The sequence below is a fragment of the Megalops cyprinoides genome, chromosome 10, assembly GCF_013368585.1.
Source record: "Megalops cyprinoides isolate fMegCyp1 chromosome 10, fMegCyp1.pri, whole genome shotgun sequence".
NCBI classification, from domain to species: Eukaryota; Metazoa; Chordata; class Actinopteri; order Elopiformes; family Megalopidae; genus Megalops; species Megalops cyprinoides.
The window spans coordinates 8,660,692-8,681,766 of record NC_050592.1 but is presented as its reverse complement, the minus strand read 5'-3'; the positions used below and the strand labels follow the sequence as shown (position 1 = coordinate 8,681,766).

The 21,075-nt window shown below is 44.4% G+C and overlaps 1 protein-coding gene across 3 annotated transcripts; it reads right to left on the bottom strand.

Moving 5' to 3' along the window:
• Window positions 1-716: 716 nt before the first annotated feature.
• Window positions 717-19,699, bottom strand: prkcg (protein kinase C, gamma). 3 transcript variants are annotated; one of them, XM_036538148.1, is made up of 18 exons: window positions 19,629-19,699; window positions 19,069-19,180; window positions 17,959-18,205; window positions 16,134-16,165; window positions 15,764-15,846; window positions 13,989-14,100; window positions 13,203-13,331; window positions 9,049-9,205; window positions 8,235-8,436; window positions 7,580-7,756; window positions 6,133-6,306; window positions 4,012-4,103; window positions 3,756-3,818; window positions 3,460-3,598; window positions 2,621-2,701; window positions 2,365-2,472; window positions 1,762-1,902; window positions 717-878 (listed from the first exon to the last, which is right to left on the bottom strand). In XM_036538148.1, the coding sequence occupies exons 3-18, from the start codon at window positions 18,198-18,200 to the stop codon at window positions 717-719; spliced, it is 2,094 nt and encodes a 697-aa protein (XP_036394041.1). In that variant the 5' UTR covers window positions 18,201-18,205; window positions 19,069-19,180; window positions 19,629-19,699. The 3 variants fall into 3 exon arrangements, with proteins under 3 accessions (XP_036394041.1, XP_036394039.1, XP_036394040.1); XM_036538146.1 differs by lacking the exon at window positions 19,629-19,699 and adding an exon at window positions 19,360-19,426; XM_036538147.1 differs by lacking the exon at window positions 19,629-19,699 and adding an exon at window positions 19,360-19,426 and having other exon boundaries at window positions 17,959-18,201.
• Window positions 19,700-21,075: the final 1,376 nt, after the last annotated feature.

Genomic DNA, 21,075 nt, shown 5'->3' with positions numbered 1-21,075 from the left:
ATTATTTTACATATGTCGTGATGTCTTCACAATGAGTTTTTTAGTTGAATTGCATCTACAGAGTTTACATTATAGAATGATTTTGCTATTACCCATTATTAAAGTCATTTCCTGATCAGTTTTTGGAAACACATTCTGTACCAGATTTGTAGGTAAGGGGAACGTGTCTGAAATTGAATGTTTTTTTTTTTTTTTTTTAATAAATTCTCCTTTTCACCATGTGGACCTTATACTGCAGAAATGTTCCTATAAGCATAATTTTAACAGCTGGGGGTTCAGAGAGCCTGGTAGAGCCATGAATATATATATTAGTGTGTGTGTGTGTGTGTGTGTGTGTGTGTGTGTATATATATATATATATATACATACACACACGTATGTATGTATCTGTGTGTGTGTGTGTGTTCAAAAGATTAAAATAAACAATACCTACCTGTTGCAGAATGTCATAAAATGATAAAATGCTATCTATCTAACATCTAACACTGGCTCCTTTGTCTTTTTGTCAGTACATTAATGTGCCGTTTTTTGTTGTGAGTGATTACTCTGTGTGTTCTGTGGGTGTCCCTACCCTCGCTCAGTGCTAGCGTGAGAGTACATAGTGGCCTTGTCAGAGTGGCTGCAGCACATAGCATCTCTGCCCCCCTGTTCCCTCACCACCCTCCCCACCAACTCTCCACCCTCTGCCCCCAATTCCCCCTCCCCCGCCCCTCCTCTCAGACCGCAGTCAGGGGGGAGAGGGGGAAGTCAGGGTTGATGAAGGAAAAGCCCTGGAAGTCGTCCTGGTCCATGGCAGCCAGCACATCGGGGTCAGAGGGGGTGAGGGCCGAGGGGGCCGCCGTGAAGAACTTGTCGAAATTCTCCCCTTTCCTCCCTCCCTGAGAGACAGAAGGAAAGGGAGTTAATACAGCACAGAAACTCTTCCGCACAACACAGTTTACACAGCCGCCTGTTGTTTTTCTTAATGTTATCCAAGGAAAATTCTGACGTTCATATTAGGCAAGAACCAAGAAATCACTCAGCAGTTAGCTGTCAGCTGAAGACATATGTGTAATATGTGTTATGTAAACAGCATATGTTTACATAAATCTGCATGAGTAATACAGGGAAACACTTCAGGCCAGGCAAGCCATTCTTGCTCAGAGAAATAAAAATGTCTGTCTCCTGTCTGACTGATAAAGATGGGGAAAAATAAAGGACAGGATGTGGGGTGGAGAAAAAGAGATAACTTGATTGCAAAATGTGGAAAAAAGAAGGATGGTGAGGAAGCATTTACAAAATAAATATTCATTGAGACCAGGGCATTCCAAAATTTCCCAACCATTTTGGGAGACAAAGGCTCGGGCAATACTGGCAGCTGCCCATCACAAGCATAAACTTTATTTTAACATGTTATTACATGAATTATTCTGACAATTATATTATTCATAATGTAATTATGCAATTAAGTAACTACTTAATTGCATAAATTATTTTAAGGTTTCATAGCTGTATGTTTTACCTAAATGTGCTATTCATTGAAAGTGAGCTGATCAGCTTTGTAATGTTTGTTGAACGTATAGGTGACTGTATTTTGGCAACCCAAATGTTTCTCTGTAAAGCCAACGAGGTCACTTGAATTAAATTGAACTGATAGAGATATAGAGAGAGAGAGAGAGAGAGAGAGAGAGAGAGGGTGAGTGAGTGAGTGAGAGAGAGAGAGGGAGAGAGACAGACAGACAGATAGAGAGAGAAGGCATGACAGTCTGGAGGGTCACTAACAGTTCTGGGCTTGAATGGGGGCTGGATCTCCAGTCTTTCCAGCCTCTCCCAGTCAATCCAGCGGAAGAAGGGATGCTCTCGGATCTCTCTCTCTGCATCCTCTCCTCCTCCCAGACGTTTTCCCGGGTGTTTGGTCATGAGCTGAGAGAGGAGGGGGGGGAGAGAGAGAGAGAGAGAGAGAGAGAGACAGGGGCAGTGAGTGAAAAGACAGGAAAAAAAGAATGAGAGGGGGGGAGAGGGAGCAGAGTTCACTATGACTAGACCAGTCAGTACCAAACACAGAGTAAGTTTGAACTGTACACAACTGCGGCAAAGGCTTCCATCACTAACTGAGCAGGCCTGTGTTCAAAACTACAGTGTACTGACAAACGCTGCCCCATGGCACGGTGAAAATGCGGTGGATAGCAGATCGAATACAGTCTTGAATATTACATGTTGTATTCTGCTATTCTGCACAACCCTGAATTATGGTTATTAGAAAGTAAAGATCCGTTTATTGCCCTACATGGTGTCCCTGGGCCATTATTTACAAGCCAGTGCAATACCAAGCCGCTCTTCAATGCTTCAATGGAGTTATAGCACAGAGTATAGAGTCCGGTTTACCCCCTTGCAGATGGACACAGCCTCCCGGGACAGGCTCTTAGGGTAGGAGACACTCTGTTCCATAATGGCCTGGAACAGCTCCTCCTCATCCACTCCGTCAAAGGGAGGCTGGGAGAGAGGAGGCGCAGGGGGTTGAGTTCGAAGGAGGGAAGACGGATGAAGAAATGAAGGGAGAGAGGAGGAAAGAGACAGAAGTGCTATGAATTGCTGGGGATGGAGCTGTACAGGCCATGGTACAGACTGGGCACTTGGTTACCTGTCCAGCCAGCATTTCATACAGCAGGACTCCGTAAGACCACCAGTCTACAGCCTTTCCATACGGCTGGTAGGCCACTATCTGGAAGAGAGATTGATGGAGAGACAAAGAGAGAGAGTTGGGCAGTAGTGAGAACCAGACACAGCATTACAGTGCTACTGACACAGTTTGTGTGAGAGAGTCAGAGAGAGAAGGGGAGAGGCAGAGGGGGAACGATTCATTTTCTTGCCTCTAGGGAGAAATATTGTATCTTTCCCAAAATGACAGGAACAAGAAAATCAATGCTTATTTTACATAATAAAATCAATAGAGTGGAGTTTAACTGCAAGCTTAATTATGAGTTACTGACGTACACTGGGCTCACACAATCGCACATATGCGCATGGGTGCACAGACACACAAACACTAAATGTTGTGGCAAAAAAATCGCCGTCTGTACAAGATGTACAATCCACAATCCGAGAGACACTGGGTAAAGTGTAAGCGCACTGCATATGCGCTGACCGGTTCTGTAAATATACCGTGTGCAGTGACGCTGCAAAGACACAGAGAGAAAGCTACGCACAGCCACAGGGAGAAGGGGCATGAGTTCATTCATTAGAGGAGAGTGCCGCAGACCGCTCAAATGCAGCGCAGAGGACAGCGGGGCCGGTGAAAGTGAATGAAACTGAGGCAGCCATACACATCCTTTAACAATGGACTGAAACTGAGCGGAGAAAAGAGAAATGACATGGGAGAATGCAATGAACCGGAGAAGCGATAAAGGAGAGACAGAGAAAGAGGCGGGGGGGGGGGGGGGGGGGGGGGGGGGGCGAGAAGGGCGAAGAGCTGAGGGGGACCTCAGGGGCGATGTAATCAGGGGTCCCGCAAAAGGTGCGCGTGGTGTCTCCCTCCATCATCCCCTCTCTGCACATCCCAAAATCGGCAATCTTGATGTGGCCTTCGCTGTCCAACAGCACGTTGTCCAGTTTTAGATCTCTGAGAGGCAGAAAGAGGGGTAGACTGTTAACACAGCACATGGAAGCAACCAGCACACCGCATAATACTGTATAAGCTTTTTGCATGGAATTAACAAACTGCAACACTACACTATGGCATATATTACCACACTTTTTTTGGCCACACAGGTAAATACCTGTATATGGTTCCTTTGTTATGGAGGAAGAAGAGACCAACAGCTATCTCAGCAGCATAAAACCTAGAAGACCGAGAGGGTCACCATCAATTTCATTGTTCATTGGAGTCCTGGAAATTGATTCTTCTTTATTGTCATATTCAGTGTCCTTTCCATTGCACTCAAACACAATCCATACACCAGGGCAGACACAAACGCACGCCGAAAGTGTTATTGACCACTGATTTTTTTTAGGGGACCAGTAGACTGTACTCACGCGGCATGCGGCTCTTTGAATTTGCCCACGATCTGGATGTGAAACATCAGGTCCCCTCCGTTAACGTACTCCATCACGTAATACAGGCGGTCCTGCGACACCAACGTCACCATCAGCATCGCTCTCCACGATCGATGTCTCACCCGCCCCGCTTATGCACTACGCACATGCAAAGCTACGCCACCAACCACAGGATAATCCATATCATTACCGATAATCCATGTCCAATTCTCTTACATCAATAGCTTATTCACGTTTTTTCTGTGCGTGCAGGGGATACCGAAGAAACTACAATGTCATCATCAATATCACTGATAGCATCAGGTGTGATACTATAATAATATGCAATATACATATATACAATCATCACAAACATTATCACTTTCCTTACTGAACAAAATACAAATATACATTCATACTCTGTATTATGAGGTCGTCATTACTGTCACAGAAAATCAAAATAATGCTTAGTCAAAAGATGATGAAGGTGTAAGATGTGACAGAAGATGTTCTGTGTATATATATGTAATCATGAAAGTTGAAAATGGGATTAATACTTTACTCGTGCAAAATATGCAATAGTGAAAAATAGTGTTTTGACAGCGGTTTGGTTCTCAAATTATTGCCACAATACTTATTATATAGAGTCCTTTGATTATTATACGTAAGCCCATCAAATCACACTGAGGCATACATACCCACTAACTCATTCGCACGCAAGGACACACATGGGCACATGCGCACATATACACACACACACACACACACACACACACGGACGCATACACACGCGCACATGCACACATACACATATTCATGCACACACATACATGCACACATGAGCACACACACATACACACACATGTATGTACATACATGCGCACACACATATATACATATACACATGCACGCGCACACACACACACACGCATGTGTGCACCCACACACTCTGACACACACACACACACATATTATGTCATTATATAAGCCCCTCCAGTCAAAATTAAAAAGCAATCTGTTCTTGTTAAATAAACCCCCCCTCAGGACTGCTACCGACCTTGTTAAGAAATGCAAAATATTAATTTATTAATTAAAACACAGATCTGGGTCAAAATGGAAAAAAATATAATTAAGACAAAAACAACTATAGAGCGAGATCTCACATTTCGAGATTAATTTTCACCAAATAGTGTTAATTATTGACACGCCTGGATCTGCACTCTGCGGTGTGGTGGAGCATATTGCTGTACAGGAGGGCTCTTTCACTCTGGTCCTCGGGGGCAGGGAGGCTGGGTTTCATTAAACCTGAGCACCTAATTGAATCAATTAGTCATTTCACCTGACAAGCCGAAGTCCTGCACTCGAAAAGACAAAGACACGCCAAAAACCTGCTGGACTGTTACCGTCAGAGAGATGTAGAGCCCTGAAGTACAGCGCAGGACAGGATTAGAGCGGGAATGTAGAACTTGGAGGAGACTACGTTACATTTATATGCATTACATTTAAGAACAACAGAGTACAGCACAGATCTTAACGGTAAACATAACAGTTGCTCAGCCATGCTGTATGCAATCTTTAATGTGTGGTACACTGATGTACCTATTTAGTTTGTTCAGACGGTGTTTCTGTTTTGCCATTGCCATTTTGCCATAGTGTCTATGCTGTCTCAACCCTCTCTCTCCTCTGTAAGTATCAGTGCTGACATGCTGCTGTGGGCGGTCAGACAGACGCGTGCTCTGTCTCTGCCCTCTCTCTCAGTGTCTGTGTTGATGTGCAGCGGTCTGAGGTCAGCCGGTGCGTGTGTGTGTGTGTGTGTGTGTGTGTATATGTGTGTGCGTGTGCACGCGTGCTGTCTCTCTCTGTGTCACCGTTGACGTGGAGTCTAGGCACGCGTTTGTGATCTCAGCACTTGCAATGACGCTGGTTCACTTGTGGACAGCGGTGTCCTGTTTGCGCAACTTTTCACGCCTCTTTATTTGAGGCAGCAGTGTAGCATAGTATTTAAGGAACGGAACCTGTAACCAAAATGTTGCTGGTTCAATTCCCTGCTGGGGCACCGCTGCTGTATACTTGGGCAAGATACTCAATGGCAGTGATGTAATGTAACGCAGTGTGCTGCACCTCGGTCTGGAAGGCGCAGTACAGGGAGGTGAGGAAGTGGGGTCGTCCCGTGAGGCCCAGCACCCGGCGCTCCACCATGGCACTCTCCGTGTCCTCGTCCTGGAACAGGACGTCCTTCTTCAGCACCTTCACCGCGAACAGACGCTCGCTGCCCCGCTCCTCCGCCAGCAGCACCTGCGTGAAACCCGGGGCGGAGGGGGCCGGGACGAGGGCGGAGACAAGGGTGAGGAAAGGGTGGGGGGAGAGAGGCGATGGAGGAGGAGAGACAGATAAGGGCGGAGACAGGAGTGAAGGCAGGGTAGGGAGAGAGAAAGGAGGAGGAGGAGAGACAGAGGAGGGTGGAGACCAGGGCGAGAGCACCATAAGGGGAGATGGGTGGAGGAGAAACAGAGAAGGGTGATGGGAGGGCGGTGGGGGGGCAGAGGATGGAGGAGGAGAAATACATAAGGGTGGCGACAAGGGTGAGGAAAGGGTGAAGGGAGAGAGAGGAGGGAGAAGAGACAGGGAGAGTGAGGACAAGAGTGAAGGCAGGGTTTGGGGAGAGAGTTGAAGGAGGAGGAGAGACAGGGAGGGTGTAGAGAGGGTTAAGGGCAAGGTGGGGGGGAGAGGGAGGAGGGCGGGGGAGAGAGGGAGGGGAGACGAGGGAGAGGGGTGGAAAAAGAGTGTAGAGAGGAGGCAGGAATAAGGGAGAAGTGAGGGGGAAAGAGGGATGAGAGGAAAGAGAAGTAAGGGAGGAAGAAAAAAGAAAGAACGGATTAAGTGAAGGTGAGGTGAGAATGAAAAGAGATTATAGAAGCAAGGAGAGAGGGGAGAGCAGAGAAGAGTGAGAGTTACAAGTAAGAAGAGGCTCGCAAATTTCGTTCAGTTTATAATCTCAAGTTTTAATAGAAAACACTAATCAAGGCATCCTCTAAGCAGCTGCAGCCCCTCAACAAATGTTCGTTCTTGTTCAAGGTTATGGTAGCTGTAACTACTGTGTATTGTATTGGCATCTGTCTCTCGCCCGTCTCCCCCTCCGCCTGTCACTCATTCTCCACCCACTGTTACCTTATTTCACCCTTCCCTCCCTCTGACTATCTAACCAATCAGGATCACGGAACGTGCTGGCATTCAACCCTAATTCTTATCTGAAGGAATCTCACATGGTTGTTAGCTTAATTTCATATATTAATCACATTTTAGTACAAGATTTAGAGCTGTCTTTTTTGCAAAATTTCTGGGGGGGGGGGGGGGGGGGGGCACAGTGATCATTAAATGACCGCAGGGAAGAGTCTCCAATTAAATTCAGAGTGCATCACATATGCCTGTATATTGAGCCACACAACAAAGCACCTGAAATCTATGACAAACAGGGTTATCTAGTTCTGTTAATGTATAGAGAGACAGAACTGTAGCTCACTGCATTAAAGCCCATAATACTCCCATCACCAGCACATGGTGACAATACCTTCCCAAAGCTCCCTTTTCCAAGCACCATGAGGAAGTTGAAGTCCTGCAGCCCCACCCGGGCCTTCCCAGGGGACAGGAGAGGGGGGCAGGTGGGGGTGGGGGTTGTTACTGGGGTTGGGACGGTTACTGGGGGTGGGGGCAAGGAAGGTGTGGGGGAGGTAGGAGGGAGAGCTTCCTGGGAACAAAGTGAAAGTGTTTGGCGAAGAGTGAGGAAAGGAGAAGAAGGAAGAAGAGAGAGAGAAAAGAGGAGTGGAGATGAGAAAAAAAAAACATTATTATTATTAATTTTTACATGATGAAATTAACCACTTTGTTGTGCAACTGCACAAGGAAAAACTACACAAACACAGAAGAACCTCAAAATAATTAGGAAGATTTCTGACGAAAGCAGATTTCACTGCAAACTTTTATGCTCTCTAGTGGTAATATTGGGTAATTACAGACCATTACAAAAACATCTTTCAAATTTCCTTTCTCAGGGAAACAGAAGCTTGAAATATACAATCTTTTCCCTGCCAGCAACACTTATTTTAGCAGAATACATCACCCAATAACATTATGATCAGCATAAGGTAACTGAACCACAAATAATTCTATCAGCACATAACTCATGGTTGATGGTGTATGCGTATATACAGCACGTTTTTTTTTACCTGTAAATCCTGATCAGGTACAGGGATGTTGTAGTACTCGCCTTCCTCCTGGTTGAGCAGCTTAAACCAGCCACTGACGGAACGCCTGAAAATCTCGCTCACCCCAAAAGACAGCGCCCCCATGAAGTCATTCCGAGAGGTGCGGTCCCAGTCCCACACCTCCACTGACAAACGTCGATCCCATTGCCGGCCTCTGACTGAACTGCGTTTAAAGGGAAACTCAGAGAGATTACACTACAGCAATGTAATGCCAATAATAATGTAATATAGCAACAGTAACAACATATATGTAACAACAGATGCAACAATAGATATGAATAGACAAACAGACTAACAACTCAGGAAGATTACACCACAGTAATGTAATGACAATAGTAATGTAACAACAGACAAACAGACAAAAACCCCAGAAAAGCACACACACCGAGACTACACACACATCAAGAAAGGCCCACACTCACACCTGCTCTATGCACACACACTCACACACATGCATACACACACAGACACAGACACAGACACAGACACATACACACACACACACACACACACACACACACACACATTAACACAGAAATGTGCACACACACACACAGACACACACGTGCTCACATGCATACACACACAGACACAGACACAGACATACACACACACACACACACACATACACACACAAATGTGCGCACACACACAGACACACACGTGCACACATGCACACGCACACAGACACACAGACACTCACATACACAAACATACACGCGCGCACACACACACAAACACAGACACACACACACACACACACAAACGCACTCACAAAGTGAAGCTCTCGTTCCACACAGGGTTGAGAGTGGAGCGGATGGTGCGGGTCTTCTGCTTGCTCTGGCTCTTGGGGTCAGGGATGAGCTTCAGCTTCACGTAGGGGTCTGAGAGCCCGTTTGGGTCCATGGGAATCAGGTTCCGGGCCTCTCGCACTGAAAGTGCAGTCATTTCTTAAGCTGTCTAGAACTCAGAGGTGCAGTGCTGCCCTCTAGTGTGTACTCCTTGCATGTGTTTCAAAAGGGATTATGTGACTTTCCGATAACCTGTGACCTTTGAGTGTTGCTGTCATTTCATCTGTAATGTTTGATATTTGCGGTTGAGTTGAGATCTTCTAAGCAAGGTCAAAACCTTCTTTTTCTGTAACCCAATCAAGACTTCTCTGATTCAATTTGCATACAACACAGAAGCCTGTACGTTTGGTCCCTTAGCATTACACAGGAATGAAAGAAGAGGCAGGCAATCAGCAAACAGGAACTCAGACTCTAGCAGAGGTGGAAAATCCCGGCTTCAGAAAGTAAAAGTCCTGCCACGTATTTGTTCCACCCATGCACTACACCAGCTGAATTTAATTAGCACAACTCTTCAGCCAGGTAGAGGAGCTAATTAGTGAAATCACCTTGTTTAGTGAATGGCTAGAAGAAATACATGGTAGGACTTTCACTTTCTGAAGCCGGGGTTTTCCAACTCTGGACTCTGGCACAGATGACGGTTGCAAATGTCAGAAATCTTACGTTCACACAGAAGTGCTACTCTAACATCCTAACACCAGTTTCTGGTGGAGATACAGGGACATATATATAACATCTTTTAGCACACTCAAGAATTTAAAGCACTGAACTGGTTCTTTCTCAGTTTTTACAGGACTTTTTACAAGGAGCTAGGGTATCCAATAGGGTAGTTTGAACAGTTTTCTAATGCACTATGACCCCTCTGCCAGTTTCAATATTTCAGCAGATCAGTATTTTAAAGATACTGCAGCTTGACAGTCTAATTTCATCTATTTTTTTCATTTGAAATAAAATGTATCATATTAAATATGTTTGGTCTCAAGTTCAAATAGTTTAAATGTGATACAGGCATAGCAAGACAAAGTAGATGCATTTCATAGGGTCACTTATCAGAAATTTCATTTCTCAAGACATAAACAGCATGGAATATACAGGATGACTTCCAGAATGTCAGGAAATAGAGTTAATAATAATACTGTTACCACTGAAGAAATAGCTTCAAATGCATCTTAAACATGAAACGGGCATTTATTAAATAAATGTGTATTAAACATACGGTAATTATAAACATTAACACGTTTCAGCCACACCAAGCCCTGTAGTCACTACTGCCCTAGCATGCTGCTTCCTGGTCCTTCACCTTTTCTGATTGAATTAAAATGCTGTTCGATGTCAAGTGCGTTAATTCAAACAGACGAGCCACTTTCCGTTTTCATTTCTCCCAATTCTTTCCTCCTTTTGATCCTATCTAGATAATTTGATTCATATTTCATCTTTAGCCGAGATTGCCACTTGCAGATTTCACTGACCATTGTCACCCGCCCTTCCCCAGTGAAACAGAATCAATTATGTTCCTCCACTGCGGACACCTGGTCACTGAGGGCTAACTAGACAGCCCAGACTCAAATATGTGATATTGGCCCGTAGAACTTAGCACAGGCTGGAGGGAGCATCTTTACCAGTTGAACCAAAGGCACTTTTTTTTTTACCTCTTAAAAAATAATCATCATCAGATGTTTGACATAAAGGAGCTTTGTTTAGTATACCTAAACTGTACAACTGTTCTGTCCGGTAGGCCTCAGAACAAGCCCTGAACCACCACATACACACACTGTGAGTGCTGTGAGGGTGTCATGTGTCAGTACACAACTAAATGCCCGCTTTTATTTGCATGCGAGTAAAAATATAACAGCAGCGCAGGGTACGGCGGCGCGCATAACTTAGCACAGATTTTTACACACCAAAAGGCTGACAGTGAAAGCAGAACTCAGTATTTTTCGCCACGTTCCCTTGCAAAATCTTGTCATGTTGCTCCACCAAATGTCACAATACCGATATCGGTCCTGAAATGTACCTCTTCAGCATTTCGTATATTGCAAAAATAGCTGTGAGAGACAGGGAAGTGACTTGATTGATCTCTGGTAAGGGCTGTCACTCTTTTATACTGTTCACAATACTTAACCAATATTTTACCTCCTCTGGGAAAAGCCATAATAATGCTGTTCTGTTGCACTAAATGGGGATATGCTTCATACTTCAATGCGAGCTTCCCTCTTGTACAATTACATTCTCTATGTCATGTGTTCACGTGTAGCGCCTTTACATGATGGATTACTGAGAGCAAAAGATAAGTCCCCGGCTTCCAGATGACACATAAAAACTTTATGCACACGGCCAATGTCGGCGGCCTCACTCCACTGTAAAGCCATTTTCGATCTAGGCCAGTCATCACTGGGATAAATGGGACCCAGAGGGTGAACATGCTACCTGCCCGAGCAGTGTGGGGGCAGTCCTGCTGAGTCTTGCTGCAGACATTTAAGTTTCCACTGGCAAAACGGTAATGCTATCCACCCACACCGCCTGGAACAAAATGGATCCATCGGCCATAAAAAAAAAAAAACATTCTAAACTCTCAAAAAAAAAAAAAAAAACCCACGCATTTAGCAGGATGTTCATAAACATCTGTCCTCTTTTGCTGAAAGGCCCCCCCCCCCCACCAGACTGGTCACTATAGTGACAGCCCTCCTCTCTGTGACGAGCGGGCTGCGTAGCGCACTCTCAGCCTCACTCTCCGCAGCGATCATCTATCTTCATCTGTCTGGAGCTTTTGACACGGTGGGCTGTCAGATTCCCCTGTCTACCTTTGCTGCACTTTGGGGGGGGGGGGGGGGGTCTCAAGTACTGCGCTCAGCTGGTTCTCCTCCTATCTGGCAGATGGCTTCTACCAGGCCTCCTGGAGAGGCCCCCCAGTTTCCTCTTAACAAGCACACCACACATCTCAAGCTTTACTGGTTACTGTCACTCCCTCTACCCCTGGACCACCCCAGAGCTTCTCCTCGCGGTCAGGACGGCACAGCCACTCAACACCTCCCGCTGCCTTCTGAACACTCCCTACCTCATGCTGTATTTGCCTTCACGCAACGTGCATCTGCCCATAATCAGCCCGTCAAGCACACCCATTGTCTGTTCCAATAAACTGCATTTCTTCTCCAGTAGCTAGCACAGACATGTGCTTTAATGTGCTTAATTGTATCTATAGCTCTGTGTTGCTTTGTAAATTATGTTACTGTTTGTACTGTTCTGGCCTATTTGCAAATTGTATTCTGTACTGGAATTTTCTAATGATCAAGAAATCAAACTGGAGCATGGTGTCTACAAAATAAATAAGTTTCATGGGATAATTTGTTTTACCTACACAGTACTGGTTATATCTAGCTGTGCAAACTGGACTTATTAAATAGGCAGACTTTCCCCTCTCTATGTTGACTGTGGAAGTTACACCATTGAAGTTACCAACACCTGGCAAAGATTTTGCCCAAGCCTATTTCTGCTTGTCTAATTCCTCACGTATCTGCTAGTCATTGGTTTTATCAGGCTGTTTCATTTACAAATGCTTTATATCATGTTACTGATGTTCTGATATCACCCTGATAAATTGCTAAACTCTGAGTTTATTTTGTTGCTGATATTCATTTATATTCTTATGCTACATTTTCATATTCTCTTCTCTCCCTTTTCTACAAAATATGCTCCACAGGGGGAAAAAAAACATTGTGAAAGGCATTATGCTGAATAGGTTTGATTTATTGATTTGTTAAGTCGATTTCAATGTGAGCATTGACACATCATATGTGACTGACTTCTTCAGATGTTTGGACTGGTTTGCATAACAAGCAGGATCCATGTCAACTTCAATACGTTCACTGTGAAATCACTTTCACTTATATGAATAGATATACTATATATTTTACATATGAATATGGACATTTTCAAAGGGATCTGATTTCCGAGGATGCCCTCGAAAAAAAAAAATCACTTGCCAAGATCAAAGTGACTGCACTGATATTACATTACCCCGAGATAATGTAATGTAGTCTGCTTTCTAGTGAGTGATACAATGTAAGCTCGGCCCCAATCTTACCTGTAACATGAATCTCCTCCCTCTCTCCTCTGACAGACAGGTAAATTCGTCCTCTCTTCTCCGTGTGGTCATGGCCGCACAGACTCGGAACACTGGCCTCACAACGCTTATGTACATTCATGTCACAGCCTGGGCCACGCACACACACACACACACACACACACACACACACACACACACACACACACACACACACACACACACATGCACACAAACACACATGCACACGTTTTAAATATACTCAAGTTACAGATGTATAGCTTACTTAATATGTACAACAGTGGTGTACACTGTACATCCAAAAATGTCTGCGTTTTTATTTTTAATCTGGTCTCAAGTCCTTAACTGGAGACACTGACTGGAAGGAGACCTGTATCACTTGTTGTTCCAAATATAAATCAACTTGGTCTCAAAGGGATCTCCACAACCCTCGGTACTGTGAATCTCAGCGACAAGGGGAGGAGAGTCTACCGAAAAACACACAGGCGTACAACCTACACCTATTTCAAGTTATGTAGTTATGTAAGTCGTGTATGCATTATTACATTACATTATTGGCATTTAGCAGATGCTCTTATCCAGAGCCACTTATGTTAGTTACAGTTTTTTACAATGTTATCCATTTATACAGCTGGATATTTACTGAGGCAATTGTGGGTTAAGTGCTTTGCCCAAGGGTACAGCAGCAGTATCCCAGCAGGGAAGTGAACTGGCAACCTTTGGGTTACGAGTCCTGCTCCTTAACCGCTATGCTCCACTACACGACACCGCTCTTTCTTTACTCACTGGTACATTTCATGCCCTGGTGGATGAGGCCATAGAGCAGAGAGCCACAGTGGTCACAGAAGGTGGGGCTGGAGTAAGTGTGGATCTTGAACTTGTGTTTGCTTTTCAGATCCTGAGAGAGCAATAAAATAGAGAGAGGGAGAGGAGGAGAGAAGGAGAAGGGTGGGGAGGGAGGGAGTGAAAGGGACAGTGACAGGAAGAGGGATGGAGAGAGAGGGAGAAAGGTGGTGGAGAGAATGAGTGATGGAGCAAGTGACAGGGAGAGAAGTGGAGGAGAAGGAGAAAGGTGGGGGAGAGAGAACATGGTGGGGGGAGGAGGAGTGAAGAGAGAGAGGGAGAGGGGTAGGGGAGAGACAAAGACACAGGTAGGGAGAATAGAGGGAAATTTGAGGATAAAAGAAGAAAGAGTGAGGTAGAGAGTGAAAGAAATAAGGAGGAAGAAAAAAAATCAGGATCAAGTAGAGAGTGACAGGCAAACAAGTATTGGAGAGGAAGACCAAAAGAGAGAGCAAAAGGAGGAGGTGGACAGAGAGGTGGTGGGGGGGTTTGGGGAGTGAGGCCATTTCCAATATATGGGGCAGTTGGAGTGGGAATGATGGAGCGGAGAGGGGAAACAGAAAGAGAAGGGGAAGAAGAGGGGGGAGGGACATCATATGAACGGGGGGACATTTTACGTTAAGCAAGACAAAAATATGAGTAAAAAACATATAGAAAGGTGAAAGGTGAAGGAGGATCAACAGAGAGGAAGTATATAGAAAAGAAGTGCATATTACAGAGCAAGATACACTGCAGCTCTGATCTGGAAAGGAGAAGGAGAGAGAGTGAGAGTAGTGATTAAAATGATCATAATTATCTGGCTCCCACTGATACCGTCCTGCTCGCTATTAATAGAGCCAGCACACATTTCTCATGGTAACAGACCATACTGTCGGCCTCTCTCTCTCTCTCTCTTTCTGTCCTCTAAATGTCTCTCCTCAGCACCTATCCTTGTGTCTGTTCATCCGGCCTGCTCTGTGTTAGATATCGCTGGGAGCGGAGGAAATCCTAACTTTTGAAAGTCGCTTTTTTCTACGCAAATGAGGTGTCCTTTCAGCCAATCAAAAAGCACAACCATATTTAATTGAGTTTCTCGCAGCTGGACATCAGGATCTGGATCATTTTTGTCCACGCTTCTACTTGTCAATCTGCTCCTCATTGTGCCTCTCGTCCTCGGTCCCTCTCTCTCTCTCTCTTTCTCTTGGCTTCGCTTTGTGAACCAGTCTCCCCCTCTTCACTTCATTCTCTGCCAGCCGCTTTTTTTGTCAGTCTGTTTCATTCTGAGCCAAGCGCTCTTCCTCTCCATATTCCCTCTCCCTCCTGTCAGTCTCTCTCTCTCTCTCTCTCTCTCTCAGTCTCCAATCAACTCTTTCTCACTCTCTCTCTCTCTCTCTCTCTTGCTCACTTTCTCCTTGACCTCATTTCTGTTCCAGTTTATTTTGCAGGGAGGGAGAAAAAAAAAAGTGAAAAAAGACAAATATCTGTGAAACCCCAGAGAGGGAGCGGGAGCGAGCTGCTTGCGCTCTCATCTCCTCCCTCCTCTCGCCTGGCGCCTCTCGGTGTCAGAGGCAATGCTCTGTGGTGTCTGCAGTTAGTTGGTGTTTATGAGATAAACAGAAGGTCTCTCCCAGTATCACAGACAGAGAGAGGAGAGAGAGAGAGAGGGAGAGAGAGAGAAAGTAAGACAAAGGGCGGGACCGCTTTGGAGGGCAGGGAAAGTACGGACATCAGACTCATACCTCAGCTTTTGGGCCAGTCATAGCTCCAGGACAGGTAAAGGTGACAAATTCGTGACAGCGCTTGTGAACCACAAACCCGCACACTGATAGGGAAAAAGGAGTGGGGGGGGGGAGGGGTATTAACTAAATTCATTGATTAGTGATATTAAGTCATTGAGTAATGAGATAAACCTTGAACGAGAAATCTTTCTAACCTAATGTGACAAAGCAGAAGAAAACATGAATCCTAGTTTGGTGATGAGTATCAAGGTATAACAGTGGTCAAACTGGAATTAAAACTAAGAATTCAACAGTACAGTGTCATTTTTTTTTTTTTTTACTTCATCCCATGTGTACGATTTTAGATGCTCTATATAAACAAGACAGATACCTTGACATTGGAATCCCTGCTTTCCAATCCCCCTGTGAAATAAAGCAAATATATATTACCACTCTGAAATCCCTTTATGAGGGTGTCACAGTAGTATAAAGATGCAATTTGTCTTTCTTCCAGGCAAGCTACACCTACAAGACCACAGAAAGTGACAATACGCGGCACAGGTAGTGTTACAGTCGTCGGTATGACAGCATGAAAAAAAATCCCCCCTTCTGTTGGACACATTTCAATACATGAACGCAGCCACACTGGAGACATTGCCTCTTATTAGCACAGCCACGGCACAGAGCGATACCATCTGCGGGAAAAATAATGCTGTGTACATACTGTACCGGCAAACAATTCGGTCCAATGCGCATGGTGTACAATTCAGGCAAACGCTAACTCTTAAAATAAAAACAAGACTGATAGATATCCTCCTCTGAGGCATCACGAACACTGCAGACCACTCAGATTAAATAGATGTCACCTTGTATATAGAGAAATTCCTTCGTCTCATTCCAGGTAAGGCCTGTCAGCCTTATAACAATGAAAGATTGGGCCCAACTTATCTGCAGACTACACTTGTAATGCCTGTAAACCTCATAATAATGACCAATGGAGCCACTTAGGTCTGATAGTTGTTGCATGGTCTGCTGATCAAATGGTTATGCTGTAGCTGTTGTGAGCCAGGGATATCTCTTGAATGATCCCTGGCAATTTCTGTCAAATTTCTATTGGTGTATTGAGTCAAGAGGATCTGTCTGATCACTGATAAGGCCAGCCAATCAGAGGGCTGAAAGACAAGTAGATCACTTGACTGATCTCTGGTGAAGCCTGTCTTCCATACAGTTAACACATACTATGTCACATTATATTAATGGCATTATTTTGCATTTCCTCATACAAAAAATAATATATTCAAAATATACTTTAGAGAATATATATTTTAACTCAATCAATGTATTTAAAAATGTTATTTACTGCTTTGGTATATTGTAATATATTTCTGCTTTGTACGAACATGTTTTAAATGTGTTTGCATTATATTCTTGGGCTTAACAGTGTATTTCTCAATATATTACAACATACTTGATTTTCATTTCAGGGGTCACGGCAATGCATTTCTGGTTTGAATGTGAACTCCCTTTTTGGTTGAGCATAAGAGGGTAAACACCCGAGAAGGACAGAGAGGGCAACGAAGCAAAACAGGGAACACACTGAAATCAAAGTGTGAGCACGTGAAAAGAGGAGACAAAACACGAAACACACCAACTACGGTATCAGATGCATTCCTGTGATGGTAAGTTTAATGCCCAAGTTATAACACAGGCAGACGCCACAGTGACATTTAGCACAAACACCTTTCACGATTGGTATTATGTCATTTAAATACTCAGTTGAGGTACATATCTGGTTTGGATATCACATGATGAAGTGCGCTAGTTTCTAGTGTACATGAGTTTCTACTGAAAAGGTGACTACAAGTGTCAGGCCTCAAGTTACCTGGCCTACCTTAGACAGAATCCCATACACAATATTGGATTAGAGCCACGGTTTCATACACAAAGACTGACAGGTTTGTCAAGCACACATACACTTTTCAATACCTTTACTAAGGTGAAACAGGTTGGAAAGCAACAGAACAGTGAAACTATGGTGTCATACATTCATAGACGACAAGTTGTGGAAACATATAACAGAATAAAGTGCGAGCATCACTGTGAGCAGCAATATAAAATTCACGGCTGGCAAAACTCCCCAAAGTTCATACTGTTGTACGTAACGGTAAATTCAACAGATGAGGATCTGTGGTCACATGACCCAGAGGCTGCATTACCATATGAAATCGGTACAGTGGCTGCAGAAGGTTGGCTGCTTGAAGAAGCGGGCGGTGAACTGGTGGTCCTTCACCTCGATGATGCGCTTGTGTTTCAGGGCCCCCTTCCTCTGGAAGACGGGCACCCGGGGTGGGGGGGAGAGAGGGGAGGGCAGGGGGGACGCCGAGGGAGAGGGGGAGGCGGAGGAGCTGGAGAGGGCCAGCGGGGACAGGGAGGGGGATGGGGAGACCGGTGTCGACATGCTGGCTTCGGCAGGGGGGGGGATAGGGTCCAGAGAGAGGGAAGGAAGGAGAGATAGAGAGAGGGATTTAGGAGGAGATGGATGGCAGATGGAGGAGAGGATAGACATAAGGATCAAGAAATAGAAGGTTGGACAGAGTAACGGCAAGAGAGAGAGAGAGAGAGAGAGACACCGTAATATGCATGGAGATGGGGGTGGAGACAGGCAGAGGGAAAGGAGAGAGTGGCAAAAGAGGCCAACGGATGGAGGAAAAAAAAGAACAGATGGAAGGGTGCGTGAGGGAGTGATGAAGACAGAAGGAGAGAAGTAAATACAGACTCTCAGACATACCCCCTGAGAGACTCTTCAGCACAAAGCGATTAGTACAACTCCTAACCCATATATATCACTTGTTCTCTGTTGCACGTCTCCGCGTCAGCTTGAACCCCCTCCACCCCTCTCCCGTTTAATTTTCCCTTCCCCTCTCCCTCCCTCCGCTCTTCCTCTTCCCTAATCACTCGCTCTATCTTGTCTTTCTTATCCTCTTCTGTGTGACAAATCTGACAGACAAATCTGGAAAAAAAAAACACAAAAGTACAGAAAGACAGAAATACATGATTCAACAAACTGTAAAATAAGAAAAATAACCCAGAAAAATGCAAAGCTACGTAAGAAGGATGCAATTATAGATCTGAAATAAAAAGACAGATGCAGTGCTTATGACAGTGCTTATTCAAAAATAATAAAAATGGGAAAAAAATAACAAAATAAAACAATAAAAGAAAGAAAAACAAAGCCCTGGTTTTTATGACAAAAGATAGAAAAATGAATAAAAGATAAGAAAGTTTCAGCAGTGGCAGAGGGTGAGAAAGTAAGACAACGACAGTACCTGTATTTACAGTTTCTTGCTGACAGACTTGATCAAAGACCAAAGTGCTCCTCTTCCTCAGTCCCTCTCTTAATCTTCCTCCTTTCTTTGAAAGCCTGCTCTCTTGCTGCTACTGTTGGTGATTATAAAAAAGAGAAAAATTTAAAGTGATACGTGACAGGAGAGGAGAGCCAAAAGAGAAAAAAAAGAAGTAGAAAACTTGCCAACAAAACAGAAAGAGCAAGTCAAACCGACGCTTTCCAGGAAATGAAAGATGTCGGAGGAGGAGTGCAGAGTTATATATTCCTTTACCCTGGAAAAGGAGCAGATGAGGAAAGAGGCAGAAGGAGTGATATTCTCTTTCCAAGATTGATTCTGGTTTTACCTAGGGGAAGAGGGGAGAGGAGAGAGAGGCAGAGAGAGAGAGAGAGAGAGAGAGAGGGAGTGAGAGAGTGAGAGGGAGGGAAGGAGGGAGGGAGATGGAGAGGAATAGGCAGCGATTCATTTGAAATCTGGGTTACATCTCTCTAGAGAGTGAGTGAGGGAAAAGAAGGGGGACAGAGACAGAAATTGTCACTTACCGTCAACATGGACTCCTACAGCCAATATCACCACCTAGGCGTGTGGCAGGAGCTGTGACGAGGCTGGTGACAGTGATGTAACAGTGCCACTACAGCGTCTCTGACAACAGTAAATAGTGAATCAGGCATCACATCACTATCGCTACAATGCAATATTAGTCCTGGGCATAAGAAGAGTAGCAAAGTTAGGGGCAGCAGCAAAGCTGTAGCAGTACGTTCAACTAGTGATTGGGTTAATTTAAGTATAGCTGGTATACACACTGAAAAAAAAAACAACTTTAAATCTAAAACAGTGGCAATCCCATAAATGTTTAACAGCTGGTAGGCAAGATTCAGCACCACCATTCTTGTCGACAGCAACAATATTAGCAGTGGCAGCACAAACACTGAACAGACTGCATCAGTATTAATAAGTGTAAGAGTTAATAAATGTTGTATGTTAGTCAAGATAGCGGCAGCGGTAATAGCTACAGTGATACAGTGAGAACTCCAGTACGAGTAAGCGCGAGAGGACACTGACCCTACAGTGACACAGGCGCCTGTGGGAGTTGCACGGGTCGCGGGGCTCACCGCGCACACACCAAAACCACACGGACGCGAAGACCGCCTCCGAGAGAGAGGGTTAATGACAGCGTGTCGACTGTCACGGACACAGCGTGACGGAATATTAACACCGACACTGCGCCTAGAGAACAGCAGAGGGAAGGGAGGGAGCAGGAGAGATAGAGAGGGTTGAAGGTCTAATTAATGAGAATGTAGGTTATTAGTCTCTTGATGAAGACACAGTAAGAGAATTAATTAACAATTATAATTAGCAAGATTGTTAGAGAGCAAAATGGTGTCACTGACTGAGTGCTTGTGCCTTTCAGCGCGTATGTGTGTGTGTTTCTAAATAATCCAACTGTGTATTATTTACATAACAAAAACAGCGTTAACAGTCTACAGATGTACAGTACACAAATATAACATTCTTCTTACTAAATGGATTGGATGTTTATGGATGTTTATGAAAATTTGTGTTTCTAGACAAAGTATGGTGAGTGTGTGTGTGTGTGTGTGTGTGTGTGTGTGTATGAGTACCAATGAGTATTTTGCTTACCTGTCATATCATTGCCTCTCCATCTGTTACATCATTTCTTTGTTGCTCTCAGTCCTTAGTAATGAGCACAATGACTTACGAGGCCTGAAAGTCACCTTGCATGCTCATTGGTTAATCGATGTGCCTGTCAATTTATTAATCATTCAGTATGTCTGTCTTAGACAAGTCATGGTCAGTAAATCACATCATCATCCTGATATCTTTCTCAAATCTAATTAGTTAGAATCTGTGTCCTCATGAATTCCTTTAAAAAATCCATTCTATTGTCCTCTTACATTCAAAAAACAGTTGTGACCATTATATTTTTATATTTATTGTAGCCATATTTATTTGCACAAATATATGTGC